Source organism: Notamacropus eugenii, chromosome 4, assembly GCF_028372415.1.
Source record: "Notamacropus eugenii isolate mMacEug1 chromosome 4, mMacEug1.pri_v2, whole genome shotgun sequence".
NCBI classification, from domain to species: domain Eukaryota; kingdom Metazoa; phylum Chordata; class Mammalia; order Diprotodontia; family Macropodidae; genus Notamacropus; species Notamacropus eugenii.
This window is the reverse complement of record NC_092875.1, coordinates 235,735-249,811: the sequence shown is the minus strand read 5'-3', so window position 1 is coordinate 249,811 and position 14,077 is coordinate 235,735. Positions and strand designations below refer to the sequence as shown.

The 14,077-nt window shown below is 47.2% G+C and overlaps 1 protein-coding gene across 1 annotated transcript in view; it reads right to left on the bottom strand.

The window, feature by feature from the left end:
* LOC140502777 (uncharacterized) overlaps positions 1 to 14,077 on the bottom strand; it is a 70,537-nt gene that overhangs the window by 31,183 nt on the left and 25,277 nt on the right. Inside the window, 1 exon segment of the mRNA XM_072606774.1 lies at positions 10,945 to 10,954. Coding sequence (XP_072462875.1) covers positions 10,945 to 10,954 — 10 coding nt within the window.

Here is a 14,077-nt window from a genome sequence, read left to right as displayed (position 1 = left end):
GCTCTGAGACTTGACTATGACATTCATGTAAGTTTTCCTCTTGGATTCTCTTTCGGGTGGTGAATGGTACATTTTTTCTATTTCTACTTTACCTCTTGTTCTAGAACTTTACGGTACTTTTCCTTAATAATTTCTAACTAGTAAGTGATATATTCTAAAAAAATTCTGTGAAATGTCTGTGTGAAACTGGCAGTTCCATGGCATTCTGGGAAAATGCATTTAATGTGAACACTTAAAAGAGAACAAAATTAAAGGCTGAAATAAAATCTTATCCAGAAGAGGATTCTAAAGAGCTATTTACTGGAATTGGTTTGCTGTAAGAGATGGTCCCCAGCCAAGTGAAGGTGTCATCTGTTGTTACATTGAGAGCTTGAAGTTACTCTGGAGATGATGTGTCATAGCCAAAATATCTTATTCCTTTCCTTTCTGATTTCTTTCATTTGTCTAGGATGTACATTCCTTAATCACAAAATTAATTACCTAGAAATAAAAGTAACTATGATGGAGAAGGGCAAGCTAGGTGACATAATGGATAGAACACTGGGTTAGGTATCAGGAAGATACCATCTGCCTAAGTTCAGATCTGGCATTAGAAAGTTACAAGCTGTATGTCCCTGGATAAGTCACTTAACTCTGCTTGCCTCAGTTTCCTCATTTGCAAAATGAACTGTTGAAGGAAATGGCAAACAATTCCAATATTTTTGTCAAGAAAAACCCCAAATGGTATATAAAGCCTTGAACATGACTGAATGAGAACAATGATGGGGAGGAGGGGTTCTTCCCTAATTAAAAAAAAAGCAATATTCAATTAAGTTGCGTTTTGTTTGAGTTAATTCATCACAAAAATGTTGCCAGTTTCTTTATGAGAATGTCCTAAACACACATGGGGAAGTGTAGAAACTTGGTAGAATAAGAGTTAAGAGAATGAGTTAAGAGGCTGACTGGTAGACCAAATGAAGAGAGGCTCGCCAGATTTGAGACTGGGAGAGAAATGATTCATTGAGGACCCCTACTCAAACAGCATTAGTCACTTCTTTATGATTCTATAAAGGGTAATGACTGTTGTAATAATCTTAATGTACTCATCTAGTCAATCCCCAAAGACTAGGTTGAAGGATAAGCACTGTATCTATCCATACTTTGTATAAGTCACATAGGAATAGAGAGTCCAATAGAAGGGCCCCATAATAGGCCTGGAAACAGGGAAGGGCAGCAACATATGCTGCAACATTTGTGCTCCATATGCCAAAGAGAAAGGGAATCAGTTTAACCCAGAGCAGCAGAGAGCAGGGCAGTGTTGTTACTACCTTATTCAATTTCATGACTATTTCTGTACAGAAGTCTCCATGAAGACCATACTGGCAGCTTCATAGACCATGCTCTATGTCTATGGCAATGACCTCATAGAGTGATGTCTGGGCACAGACTGCACTCACCTGAGGAGAGGGGCAGTGGCTTCCAGGGGCCATTCCCTCTGGCTCCAGGCTCCCTGTTGGGGCCAGGCCTTGGTCCTCTGCAGGGGGAAGGATCCCAGAGATCTTGCTCTTCTCTTTCTGGGCAACAGGCTGGCTTACAGTAATTCACAAGGGCGAGGCCCCACAGGTTCCACCCTCCGGGGAGAGAGTCCACCCTACAGAGGGAAGAAGGAAGCAGGGAGGGTCAGGCTTGGAAATGGACATGGTCTGAAAAGGAAAACTACTTCCCTCCTTCTCTGACTCCTCTCCTGCCCCTTTACCCATTCTCCCTGACACCCAGGAGGCAGAGGGGGCTTGGGATTCCAGATGAGATGAGACCAGTCAGAGCTTCAGTAGTTCCTCAGAACTCTCCCTCCACATGATCCTCTGCCCTCCCTGCCTCCCCTCTCCCTGACTCACACACATATTATCTAGACAACAGACTAACTGCTTGATCTAGGAGAAAGGGAAGCTAGGGAAGGTTGAGGAGGGGGAGGGCTCTTGAATGGGGACACCAGGGAATGATCAGGGGAAGCTGGAAGACAAAATGCAGTATAGGATTTAGAATCCTGGCATGGGACATGAGGCAGGGCAGCAGGAGGCCTGGGGAAGGGGAGCAGGAGTAGGGTCTGAGAGGCAAGACCATCTAACATAGCTCATGGAGGAAGGTCAGTAACACTGGAGTCACAGGTATCCAGGTGGACACTAAGCCTGGGGAAGCAGGATGACTGTGTCCTGAGGTCTCACTAGGAGCTGAGGAGGACTGTTGGGATGCTTTGGTAGATCTTAGCCTTGGAATCTCTAAAGGGAATAAATGGAGACAGGGAGCTACGTGCCTGGGATCTGACAGGAAACCAGCCCCAGAGCCTTGGGTACAGATCAGGGAGTGCAGAAAAGACCTTTGGTACCTGTGACCAAGTCTGGGTAGGCAGGTGGGAAGGTATGATTGTTAGATCTCCAAAGGGGGCTGGATCTGAATGCAAGACAAGGGAATTCCTAACCAAGAGATTAGTGATTAGGGAAGTGGGAGACAGGACATGGGGGCCTGACAGAAAAGCTGAAATCAGGACTCCCAGAATCCTATGGGCAAAGTCTGAAGTCTGGAAAAGTAATATCTAATGGTAAATCTGGGGAAAGTGAGCCAGGAATTTAAGAAGTGATGGCAAGTCTGAGAAAGATATAGAGGCAGGGAGCTTATCCAGGAGCCAGGCTTGGGAGAAAGGTGTCCTCCTGGTAGACCTGGAGGAGACTCACGATGAAGGATGAAGTCAGATGAAGAGGAGACTGAATTGCAGGGTCAGCCAGGAAATGGGGGTGGAGGAGTACTCTGGCTCACACCTACATGGGGCCTGGCAGCACAGAGCTGGCGTGGCGAAGGCAGAGTGATCTAGGCTCCAGGAAAGGCAGTGTGATTTTGTCTTCTGTGTAAGGCAGAAAGATCTCAGATCTAGGGGAAGTAAGGAAAGAGATTTGAATAGGGATAGCATAGCAGTCTGGACTCAAAGACTTCCTCATTCTGGCCAGGCCAGCCTCCCCAGAGCCTTACCCCCTCTAGCCCCAGAGACCCTGAGGATGGCTGGGCCCTTTCCTCCAATCACATTCAGGGCTAGGACTCAGAGATCCTGGCTGCCCTTCCTAAGCCCTGCCCTCCATCCCATGCAATGCCTTCTCCAGTGCAATGATCCCTCCTCTGCCCTAAATTCCCAGACCTCCAAACTCCAATGCCCTGTGATCAAACTGCGCCTGGGCCACCCTACCCCGCTCTGTGAGAGCTTCTCCTCTCCAGTGTCTCCACCCCCTCCCCTCCTGACTCACCCCTCCTCCCCTAAGCAGAAAGACTGCCAGGATAAAACCAGCACCAGAGTCCCTGAAAGTAATACTGCAAGTACAGAGGGAGGGAGGAGGCAGGGAGGGCAGGCTTGGAAAGGAAGATGCTCCTGATGCTTGTCCTTGGGCTCCACTTCCAAGGTCACATTTCTCCTCAGCTTCAGAACCCTAAGGCTGAGGGTTTTCTCCACAGCCCAAGGACAGCATGCCTGCAAGGACTCACGAGTGGGCCCCAGGAACACAAACCATCTCTCCCCATCCCAAGAACCAGCTGAAATTCCCTTCTCAGGAGGAGAATGATCATGGCCTGATTCCAGAGCTCAAGCTCCAGACACGGCCTCTCAAAGCCCTCAAACAGCCGCCCCGAGGAAGCCCTCGCCCTGGTGTCCAGCAGTGACGGAGCCTGTGACCAAGGCCCTGGTGTCCAGCAGTGACTGAGCCTGTGACCAAGGCCCTGGTGTCCAGCAGGGACTGGCTGGGACCAAGGCTGTGTCTGGAAGCTTCAGCATCCTTCCCTGGCAGCAACACGGAACCTCTGCCCACTTTTCTTACAGAAGCTCCGGTCCGAGAATTCATTCCAGGAGCCCAACGTGGGGCACAGTGGGAGGTGGGAAGCGTTCTCAGAGTCCAGGGCGGCGCCCCCTCCCCTCCGGGAGCTCCCCGAGCTCCCCCTCCCCCTGTAGGAGCTCCTCAAGCTCCCCCTCCCCCCCGGGAGCTCCCCGAGCTCCCCCTCCCCTCCCTCCCCCTCCGGGAGCTCCCCGAGCTCCCCCTTCCCCCACTGGGAGCTCCCCAAGCTGCCCCTCCCCCCGGGAGCTCCCCCTCCCCTGCTGGTCACTGTCCCCAGTCCAGGACACGGGTCTCAGCTCCGGGCAGACTCCCCCAGGGATGGGGCTCCCCGCCGGCCCCAGGCCAGTCCCGAGGCCCCGAAGGAGCGGCCCGGGCCGGAGCTCGGCAGAACCCCATCGGATACCTGTACCCAGAGCGGCGGGCACCAGGCGGGGCCTCCAGCCCAAGGTGCTGCGGGAAAGGACTGGCACACAGACCCACCTGAGCTCTGCGAGCATCCCCTTCTTTTAAGCCCCAGAGCTCCTCCCGCCCCTCCATTGGGGGATGTCCCGCCCCCTTACCCGCCGGCACCGCCTGCCATTGGTCCCTTAAACTTCCACTTCCGAGGACTTTATCCCAGCAGCGTTTCCGGACTCCATTTCCCAGGAACCCTTGACTCAACAGCTCTTTGGTCTACTGGGCCTCCGCAGCCAGACTCGGTTTCCCAGAGGCCCTGGCTCCCTAGTTCCTCCCTCACAAGAGGCGGAACTTCCTATCCCCCTCTGTTCCCAGCTCCTGATTCGTCCATTCCCTCCGACTGCTTCCTTTACCGGAAGTGGCGATTCCAAAGGAGAAAGGATCGCGGTTCCTGTTCCTGTTCCACATTCAGGGAGAACTCGATCGTCAGTGTCCCGATCCTCTTCGGCTTGTCTCGGCCCCTCCGCGCTTGGAGACTCCCCAGGACAGCAGGAGGATCCAGGACGTTGCCCAGAAGTTGCCTGGCCCCGCGCGCTTTCGGGGCTGCTGCCGCCTTGGTTGGGAGGAGCCAAGGGCCGCAGTCAGGAGCAGAGAGTTCAGGCGCCGCTGCGCCCCCTGCAGGGCGAAGGTGGACTGACGCCTGCTGGGCAGGACGAGGGCCCCGAGTCCTGGGCGCCCAGCGCGGGAGGGAGCGGCCGTGCGCCGCAGAGATGCCCCCAGTGCCCCGGCCCCACCGTTGGAGAGAGGCCGGAGAACAGGCCGGCCCCCGCCGATGCCCCTGGCACCCGAGCAGCCGGGCCCCCTTGAGCCTCCAGATAGTGCTCTGCCAACTGACGGGGCATTGGAGCGGGGCTGGCTCCCACCTTCTCCATCTCCTTGGCCGAGCTCTGGGGGACAGTGGACGGGGCAGCTGAACCTCCCAATGTGCTGATCGATTGGGGGCCACCCATTGTGTGATACTGCACCATTCTGGCCCCGCTGGCTTTCTAGCTATAGAGTGACGGGCCTTGAAGGAAAAGGGCGGGGGTTGCCGGACATATCCCTTGTCCTGCCCATTTGGGGACCAAACTACAGTTTGACCCCTCCTTCCTCATCCTCTCTATTGGGAAGGGATCTGATGGTGAAATTGGGCAGCCAGTTCTCCTTAGGCAGGGCTCCTCTCTCCCGTTCAGCCTTGCTCAGCAAACCCTCTCCTGTTCCCTCAGAACTACGGGAGGGGGTTGAGCGGTGCCCATACTCACTCACACCTGATGCCTGGGAGGGATTGCAGGCCCGGAGACTTCCTAAAGTAGGGCCTTCTTGTTCCTTGCCAGTCCCCCTGAACACCTCTGTTCTTCCTGTAAGAAAGCCAGGTGGGGAGTTTTGCGGACCTTAGGGCAGTCAGTGAAGCTGTACTATTTACCCCATAGTCCCCAATACCATCCTCACTCCAATCCTGGGGGATTCCCAATGGTTCTCCATTCTGGATCGCCAAGATGTTTTGTATGCTTCTCCACAACAACTCCCAATTCCTGTTTGCATTTGAGTGGACACCCCCTGGGAAATCAACCCCATACCAGTTAACTGGACAGTATTGCCACAAGGCTTCCAAGAGAGCCTCCATTTATTTGGTCAGGCATTGGGAAAAGATTGAAGGGATCTGGGATTACCTATCAGCAGTTTAATTCAATATGTGGATGATGTCCACCTCTCACTCCTTGACACCAGAGGAAATGGGCAATAATGTCTCTTCCTGTCCCAGCCACTAACAAACAGCTCCGTACCTTTCTGGACATGGCTGTGCTTTAGACTCTGGATTCCCAAATTTGGAATTACTGTTAAGCCGCTTTATGATTCTACTGAAGGGCCTGATAAGTTTTCGTTAAATGGGGACTAAATCAGGCTAAGGCTTTTAAAACTCTGAAATCTAAACTGACCTCCTCCCCAGCATTAGCTTTGCCGAATTTAGACAAGTGGAGGGGTGAGGCTCCTGGAGTTTTAACTCGGTCCCTGGGACCACCCTAGACCTGTGGCTTATTTTCCAAAACAACTTGATTCTGTGGCTGCTGAATGGCCCCCATGCCTCCAGGCTGTAGCAGCAACAGCTGTCCTGATTGAGGAAGCCTCTAAGCTCATACTTGGTTAGCCCTTAGAAATCTTAACCCCCTACAGGGTCCATAGCATTCTAAATGCAAAAGGTCGCGAGTGGCTGGCAAGTGGTCAGCTCGCTCAATATCAAGCCCTGCTCCTAGATACCCCTGACTTGACTCTTAGAGGGTGCCATAGTCTCAACTCAGCAGCTCTCCTCTTGGACGCTGCCCACTCAGAAGGCCTTGTCCAAAATTGTGAGGACACCTTGTACTTGATATATTTGAAATGGCCTGATCTTAAAGATGTCCCCCTTTCTAATCATGATGAAGAAGGATACATGGATGGATCCAGCTTTGTAGAACAAGGAGTGAGGATGGCAAGGTGCAAAGTAGTTAACTTACTCTGCACCACAGAAGCCAAGCCTCTGCCCATGGCACGTCTGCCCAAAAGGCAGAATTAATAGCACTCACCAGAGCCTTAGAGCTGGGGGAAAATAAAATGGTGAATGTTTTCACTGACTCTAAATATGCCTTGCATGTCCTACATGCTCACGGGGCAATATGAAAGAAAAGGGGATATCTGACAAAGCTCTTACTAAAGAGGGGATATACCCTCTCCCCCTCTGGGTGGCTTCAGACACCCACAGGCCAGCTTCTTATCCCAGAAAAGAGCCAATGGAAATTAGTCTGGCTTACTCAAGCCTCACATCTGAAGAAGAATACCCTTCATTGCCTCATAAAATCCCTTTTCTTAGGTCACAAGCTGGGTGAAACCATTTGGCAAGTTTGCTGACCCTGCCCAACTTGTGCCCAGGTAAATCCTGAAGGAGGAATCAAACCACCTCCTCTTTTAAAACCTGTCCAGGGAAGGGATACCCACCCAGGAGAAGATTTGACACGTGGCCCCATGCAGAGAATTCAAATTGCTTTTAGGCTTTGTTGACACCTTTACAAATTAGATGGAAGCCTTTCCTTGCAGAATGGAAAAGGCTCAGTAGGTATCCAAGCTCCTATTAAAGGAAATCATACCTCGGTTTGGCCTGCCCAACTCTCTGCAGAGTGACAATGGCCCTGCCTTCATTTCACCCATAACCCAAGCTGTGACCTAGGCACTTCAGATTACCTACCACCTTCACTCTGCCTGGCACCCACAATCCTTGGGGAAAGTGGAAAAAGTGAATCACACCCTCAAGCAAGTCCTAAGTTGTGTGTAGAGACTCATGAGGATTGGGAGACAAACCTCCCAAATGGCCTGCTCAGAGTCCACATTACCTTGGGAAAACATTAATCTGAGCTCCTTTGAACTTCAATACGGGAGGACCTTCCTGATCTCTGACATTCTAGTGGACCCTGGACAACATGTGATTACCCAATGTGCAATTCCTGCCTTGTTAGAGTGTGCCCACAAGTACCTCCTTAAACCTCTACTTCTACTTCTCTCTACTTCTGTATAACCTGGAGATTGGGTGTACTTGAAGTCCTGGAAAGCCCAGAAGGGAGAACAGCTAGGTGTCACTTGGAAGGAACCTTATCTAGTCATTCTCACTACCCCAACAGCAGTAAAATTTGAAGGCCTCCCTAGTTGGACTCATAACTAGAATAAAACCAGTGTCAACCCTTGCTTCCCCCTCATGGCCTCTGGAGTATTCCTGTGAACACACAATGTTAAGCTTCTGTTTCAAAAGACCCCAAGGCCCTCTAACACAGGTGGATGGAAAGAAGTGAAGTCATAGGCACTCTCCTATGTTTTAGCCTTATTACAGTTATCTTTTCTTTCCTTTGGAGCAATTGTTTTCTCTCCCACCTGGAACCATTTCCTCTGTGCTGAAAATGACAGCAAGAGCTCTTTTCCTCCTTCTGCCCGATTCCTTGAGGTCCCTGGTCTTCACAAATGGGGAGACAACTCCTTCGTCAAACTGGGAAACTGTGGGCAGAGGGGGAGCCCAATATTGTTGGCTCTGTTACCCCCATTCACAGGGCAATCCTCACCTCCCAGAGGCAGTTTTTGCAAGAGCACTTCTCCCCAATGTGACCTCAGAGGTTTTTGCCACCCTTTTTGTACTGGCTATTCCATTATGGGCAAATTTATCCACTTCCACACCTTGTTTCTCCACAGGAAATACTCCCTTGCCTGGGAGATAAACTACAGCCACTGTACAGATAAAAACCCCTGTCAAGGAAGGGCTTGTAAATGTCTCTGCTGGTCTCCAGACTTGTACCACCTGTAAGGATGCCCACAGTGATGAGTGCCCTCATACCTTCACCTCTGCCAGCTGTGCCTCTTGTACAGGGGTAACATTCCTCACTTGCACTGTGACTGAATTCCTCCCATTCTCCTAATAGGTTTCACTATTTAACTTTCACTTCTCAGTTGACACAATGCTACAGCCCTCTCCAGCTATAATACTCTTGTTGATCTAAAAGTTTCTCTTTTACCTGGAATGTTAACTTGTAATCATGCTGATCCATGGGGCATTCACACTCGGACCTTTTTGCAAACAGGCCCCATCTGTGGTCCCAAGGGATGCTCCTTCCTTTGCGGGATGGGTGGGTCAGGTGTCAAGGATTCTGGGGAAGAGGGAAAGTGAAATACCACCACTTGGTAGGACCCAAGGACTGCTGTTCTAGCTATCCGATATTTAACATCTCATAAAGACTTGTGGGTTTGTGCTCCCTTGGATTTTTGTTGCCCCCTCTGACTATTTTCAATATTAATAAACCCAGTATCCCTTTTCTAAAAAGAGTGAAGCGTGGATTCTGGGACAACGAGGGATCAGAGTACCTCATACCTTGGTATGGACATTTAGAACATGAGCTCATTCTTTCAAACCTAACAGAGACCATTCACCAATAGGCAAATGAAACAGTGTACAGTCCCTGGATTCCCTAATAAATGTGGTCTTGGACAATCACATTGCCTTGGACTACTTTGACTCCAGTGGAGGTGTCTGTGCCTTGGCCAATGCCTTCTGTGGCATGTGCATTAACAGCTCTCAGCAAGTGGAACTCCATGCTAAAAGGATACTGGAGAAAGATAACTGGATGTGAGGAATCAACGAAAACCTTAGTATATCAGAATCCTCCTCTTCATGGGAATACTGGCTTCTTTCTATGTTCTCTATTGTCCCACTCCTGATCATTTTGCTTTTACTTCCTTTTGGTCCTTATCTGCTTAACCCCCTTGTCAGATTTGTCTCTTCTAGTTTCAGTGGCCTCCACTTGCAAATGATTGTTCAGCTGGGTACCAACCACTGTCTCAGGTGGTGATCAATCACCCCCTGGACCTGGCATCAGCCAAGGTCCTAGATATATATGTATGTGTGTGTTCATCCTTCTTTGCCAAAGAAGATGATGCCATCAGAGAAATGATGACATGACTTGCCCTTGACTTTGTTTTGAGTGAGGGAGGGCTGTGCAGGTCACCAGCCTCACTTCTCCTCCAGAGCCATCTGAATCCATTGACCAGATATTCATCAGAATGACTGGAGATGACCCAGGATGAGGCAATTGGGGTTAAGTGACTTGCCCAAGGTCACACAGCTAGTGAGTGTCAAGTGTCTGAGGTGAGATTTGAACTCAGGTCCTCCTGACTCTTGCACTGGTGCTCTATCCACTGCACCACTTAGCAGCCAAGTTCCATACACTGGCTAAAGACCCAATCCCTTGAATGGGGGGGAGGGAAGCCCTTGAGGCAGTGACAGCACTACATCCATTCTCAGTGTGAAGCAGTTTCAGAAGCCAAGACCTTTGTCCCTTACCCCAAAAGATTTTAGGTGCCATCTGTTTAAGGGAGGAATGGTAGGGTGCTGGGGTGCTTGCATTTAGACCCCAGTTGCAAGAACACATTTCTCCCTGGCATCAAAACACTGTCCCTGACAGTTTTCTCCCCATTATGCCTAGCAATTACTCATAAGCAGGCACCAGAAAAACGAACTATGTTTCTCCAGAATTACTCCTGAGTGGATCCCAGTGAAACAAACTATCTTTCGCCATCACAAGAACAAGCTGACCTCTGAAGGAATTCTCTCATAAAAACAGGACTATCTGGTAACCACAGAATTATCATGTATTGATTCCCAAAGTTATTGTATACAACCCACAGGTCAAGCTATAAACGTCTCCTCTCAAAGCTATTTTATTACAGATTTAGCAGACCAAAAATACACCTCTGAGCTATCCCTTCCCCTGGTTTCTAGTAGTGAATGACACCAGTGACCAAGGTTGTTAGGTACCACCTAATTAGCATATCTTTTAGATAATCCACTCCTTTTTCTATACAGCTTTAGCATCAGTCCCGTTGAGTTGCAAGTTCCCTAAAGGCTCTGCCCGCTATAATAGCTTAACTATAAACCTTTGCCAACTTGACCTAAAGAGTGTTTGAGTCCGTGAATTCATTCCAGACGACCCTGTCCAGTACTCATGTTTTTAGGGGGGTCTCTGAACCTCTCCAACCACATCTGTATGAAATACTTCTCTTCCTCTCTTCCTCCTTCTCTTCTGTCTCCCCTTCCTGTTCTTCTATGGAGAACCAAGAGGCACTGGTGGCTTTGGGATCCCAGATGGGATGAGACCAGTCAGAGCCTCAGTGACCCCAAAGTCAGAGCTGCCCCTCCAACTCGTACTCTGACTTCCCTGCATTGAGAACCAAGGGTGAACAACATGCTGTGAGGAGTAGTAGCAGCCCCCCTGGGGACCAACTGGCCAGTCCCAGTTGGATAATGCTATTACCTTCCTTCCTTCCTTCCTTCCTTCCTTCCTTCCTTCCTTCCTTCCTTCCTTCCTTCCTTCCTTCCTTCCTTCCTCCTTTCTTTCCTCCTCTCTTTCCTCCTCTCTTTCCTCCTCTCTCTCTCTCTCTCTCTCTCTCTCTTCCTTCCTTCCTTCCTTCCTTCCTTCCTTCCTTCCTTCCTTCCTTCCTTCCTTCCTTCCTTCCTTTCCTTCCTTCCTCTCTTCCTCTCTTCCACTCACTCTCTTTCTTTCTTTCTTTCTTTCTTTCTTTCTTTCTTTCTTTCTTTCTTTCTTTCTTTCTTTCTTTCTTTCTTTCTTTCTTTCTTTCTTTCTTTCTTTCTTTCTTTCTTTCTTTCTTTCTTCTTTCACAAAACCTTAAACCCAATTCATTCTGAAGCTCATAGATTGAACCACAATAGGTCCCTGCACAAGCTCCACTTAATGTCTGTATTTTGGGCCCTCCTGGCTTAGAGTGAGTCTCAGTAGTAACTGCTTCTCTTTGGAATAGCAGCCCTGAAGGTCTTGTGTTTTTTTCCTTTTTTTTCTAATTAAAAGGACCATCCCTTAACCCACATCTTGAAGAGACCTATTCACTAAATGGGCATTACCTCACTCTAAGTGAGTACCTAAACAGGCCTTAGCCTAAAAGGACCAGGGTCTCTCATTGCATGCTGGGCCATCTCCAGTCATCCTGATGAATATCTGGCCACTTGATCCAGATGCCTCTGGAGGAGAAAGTGAGGCTGGTGGCCTTGTACAGCCTTCCCTCATTCAAATCAAACTCAACTGCAAGTCATTTAATTAATTCTCTGGTGTCATAGTCGTCTATGAAAACAAAGGATAAACAAAATTTCAGTATTTTACTTCCTTTTCTGTTAATCTGGACCATTTTTGTAAATATTCATCCATTTTACTAAGACTGTCAAATTTATGAGCATACAGTCGGACACAATAATTACTAATTATTGTTTTAATTTCCTCTTCAGTGGTGGTGAATTCACCTTTTTCATTTTAGACACTGGTTCATTTATTTTTCTTCTTTCTTTCTTTAAAAATCAAATTAATCAAACATTTATCAATTATATTGGTGTTTTCATAAAACTAGCTCTTAGTTATATTTATTATTTCAACAATTTTCTTAATTTTAATTTTATTAATCTTTTCTTTGGTTTTCAGCATTTCAAATTTGGTATTTGAGGATTTTTAATTTTCTTTTTTTCTAGTTTTTTCAGTTGCATGCCCAATTCATTGATCTCCTCATTCTCTGTTTTATTCATGTAAGCATTCACAAATGTAAAACTTCCCCTAAGAACTGCTGTCATTCCATCTCATAAGTTTTCATATGTTGTCTCATTCTCATTCTCTTGGAGGAAGTTATTCATTGTTTTTATGATTTGTTGTTTGACTCACTCATTCTTTAGGATGAGATTATTTTGTTTCCAATTAATTTTTAATCTATCTTTCCAAGCCCTTTGTTACATATAATTTTTATTGCATCATGATCTGAAAAGGATTCATTTACTATTTCTGCACTGGATGGTGAGGTTTTTATGCCCTAGTACATGGTCAATTTCTGTGTATGTGCCATGTACCACTGAGAAAAACATGTATTCCTTTATATCTCCATTCAATTTTTTCCAGAAATCTATCATATCTACCTGTTCTAAAATTCTATTCACCTGTTTGACTTCTTTCTTGTTTATTTTGAAGTTAGATTTATCAAGTTCAGAGAGGGGGAGGTTGAGGTCCCCCAATATTATAGTTTTGCTGTCTATTTCTTCCTGTAACTCCCTTAACGTCTCCTCTTAGAAACTGGACTCTATACCACATCGTCCATATATGTTTAGTAATGATATTACTTCATTCTCTATGGTACCTTTTAGCAGGATGTAGTTTACTTCCTTATCTCCTTTAACTAGGTCTATTTTTGCTTTTGCTTTGTCTGAGATCAGGATAGCTATCCCTGGTTTTTTTTTTTTTTTTAGCATAGTATATTCTGCTCCTGCATTTTACATTTACTCTTTGTATATCCCTCTGCTTCAAATGTGTTTCTTGTAAATAGCATATTGAAGGATTATGGTTTTTAATTCGTTCTGTTATCTACTTCCGTTTTATGGGAGAGTTCCTTCCATTCACATTCACAGTTATGATTAATATCTGTATCTTTATCTCCAAACCATCCCCCCATTTATGCTTTTATTTCTCCCTTTTCCCTTTCGCTCCTCAAAAGGGTTTTGCTTTTGAGCACCATCTCCCTCGATCTTCCCTCCCTTCTATCAGCACCCTTCTCTTTTCTTTACCTTTTCCCTTACTACTTCTTCCCTAGCTTCTAACCACCCCTCCCTCTTCTTTTCCCTTTCCCCTCCTCCTACCTGTAGGGCAAGATAGATTTCTACACTTAACTGAGTATGTTATTCCCTCCTTGAACCAAATCCAATGAGAGTAAAGTTCAAACGATGCTCATCTCCCTCCCTTCTTTCCCTCTACTACAATGTTTTTGTGCCTCTTCATTTGATGCAATTTACCCTTTTCTCCCTCCTCCTTTCCTCTTCTCCCATTACAATACCTTTGCATCCCTTAATTAGGATTTTTATCATCACATCAGTTAATTCATACCCACACTTTCTGTCTATGCATACCCCGTTTAAATGTTGTAATAAAGATACAGTTCTCAAGATTGACAAGTATCACATTCCCATGTAGGAATGTAAAGGGTTTCCCCTTATTGAATAATGTTTTTCTTTCTTTTCTGTTTACCTTTTTATGTCTCTCTTGAGTCTTGTATTTGAAGATTAAATTTTCCATTGAGCTCTGGTCTTTCAATCAGGAAGGTCTGGAAGTCCCCTATTTCACTGAACATCAGTCCTGAAAGATTATGCTAAATTTTGCTGTGTAGTTCATCCTTGGTTGTAATCCAAGCTCCTTTGCTTTGGGGAATATCATATTCCAAGCCCTCTGATCTTTTAATGTGGAAACTGC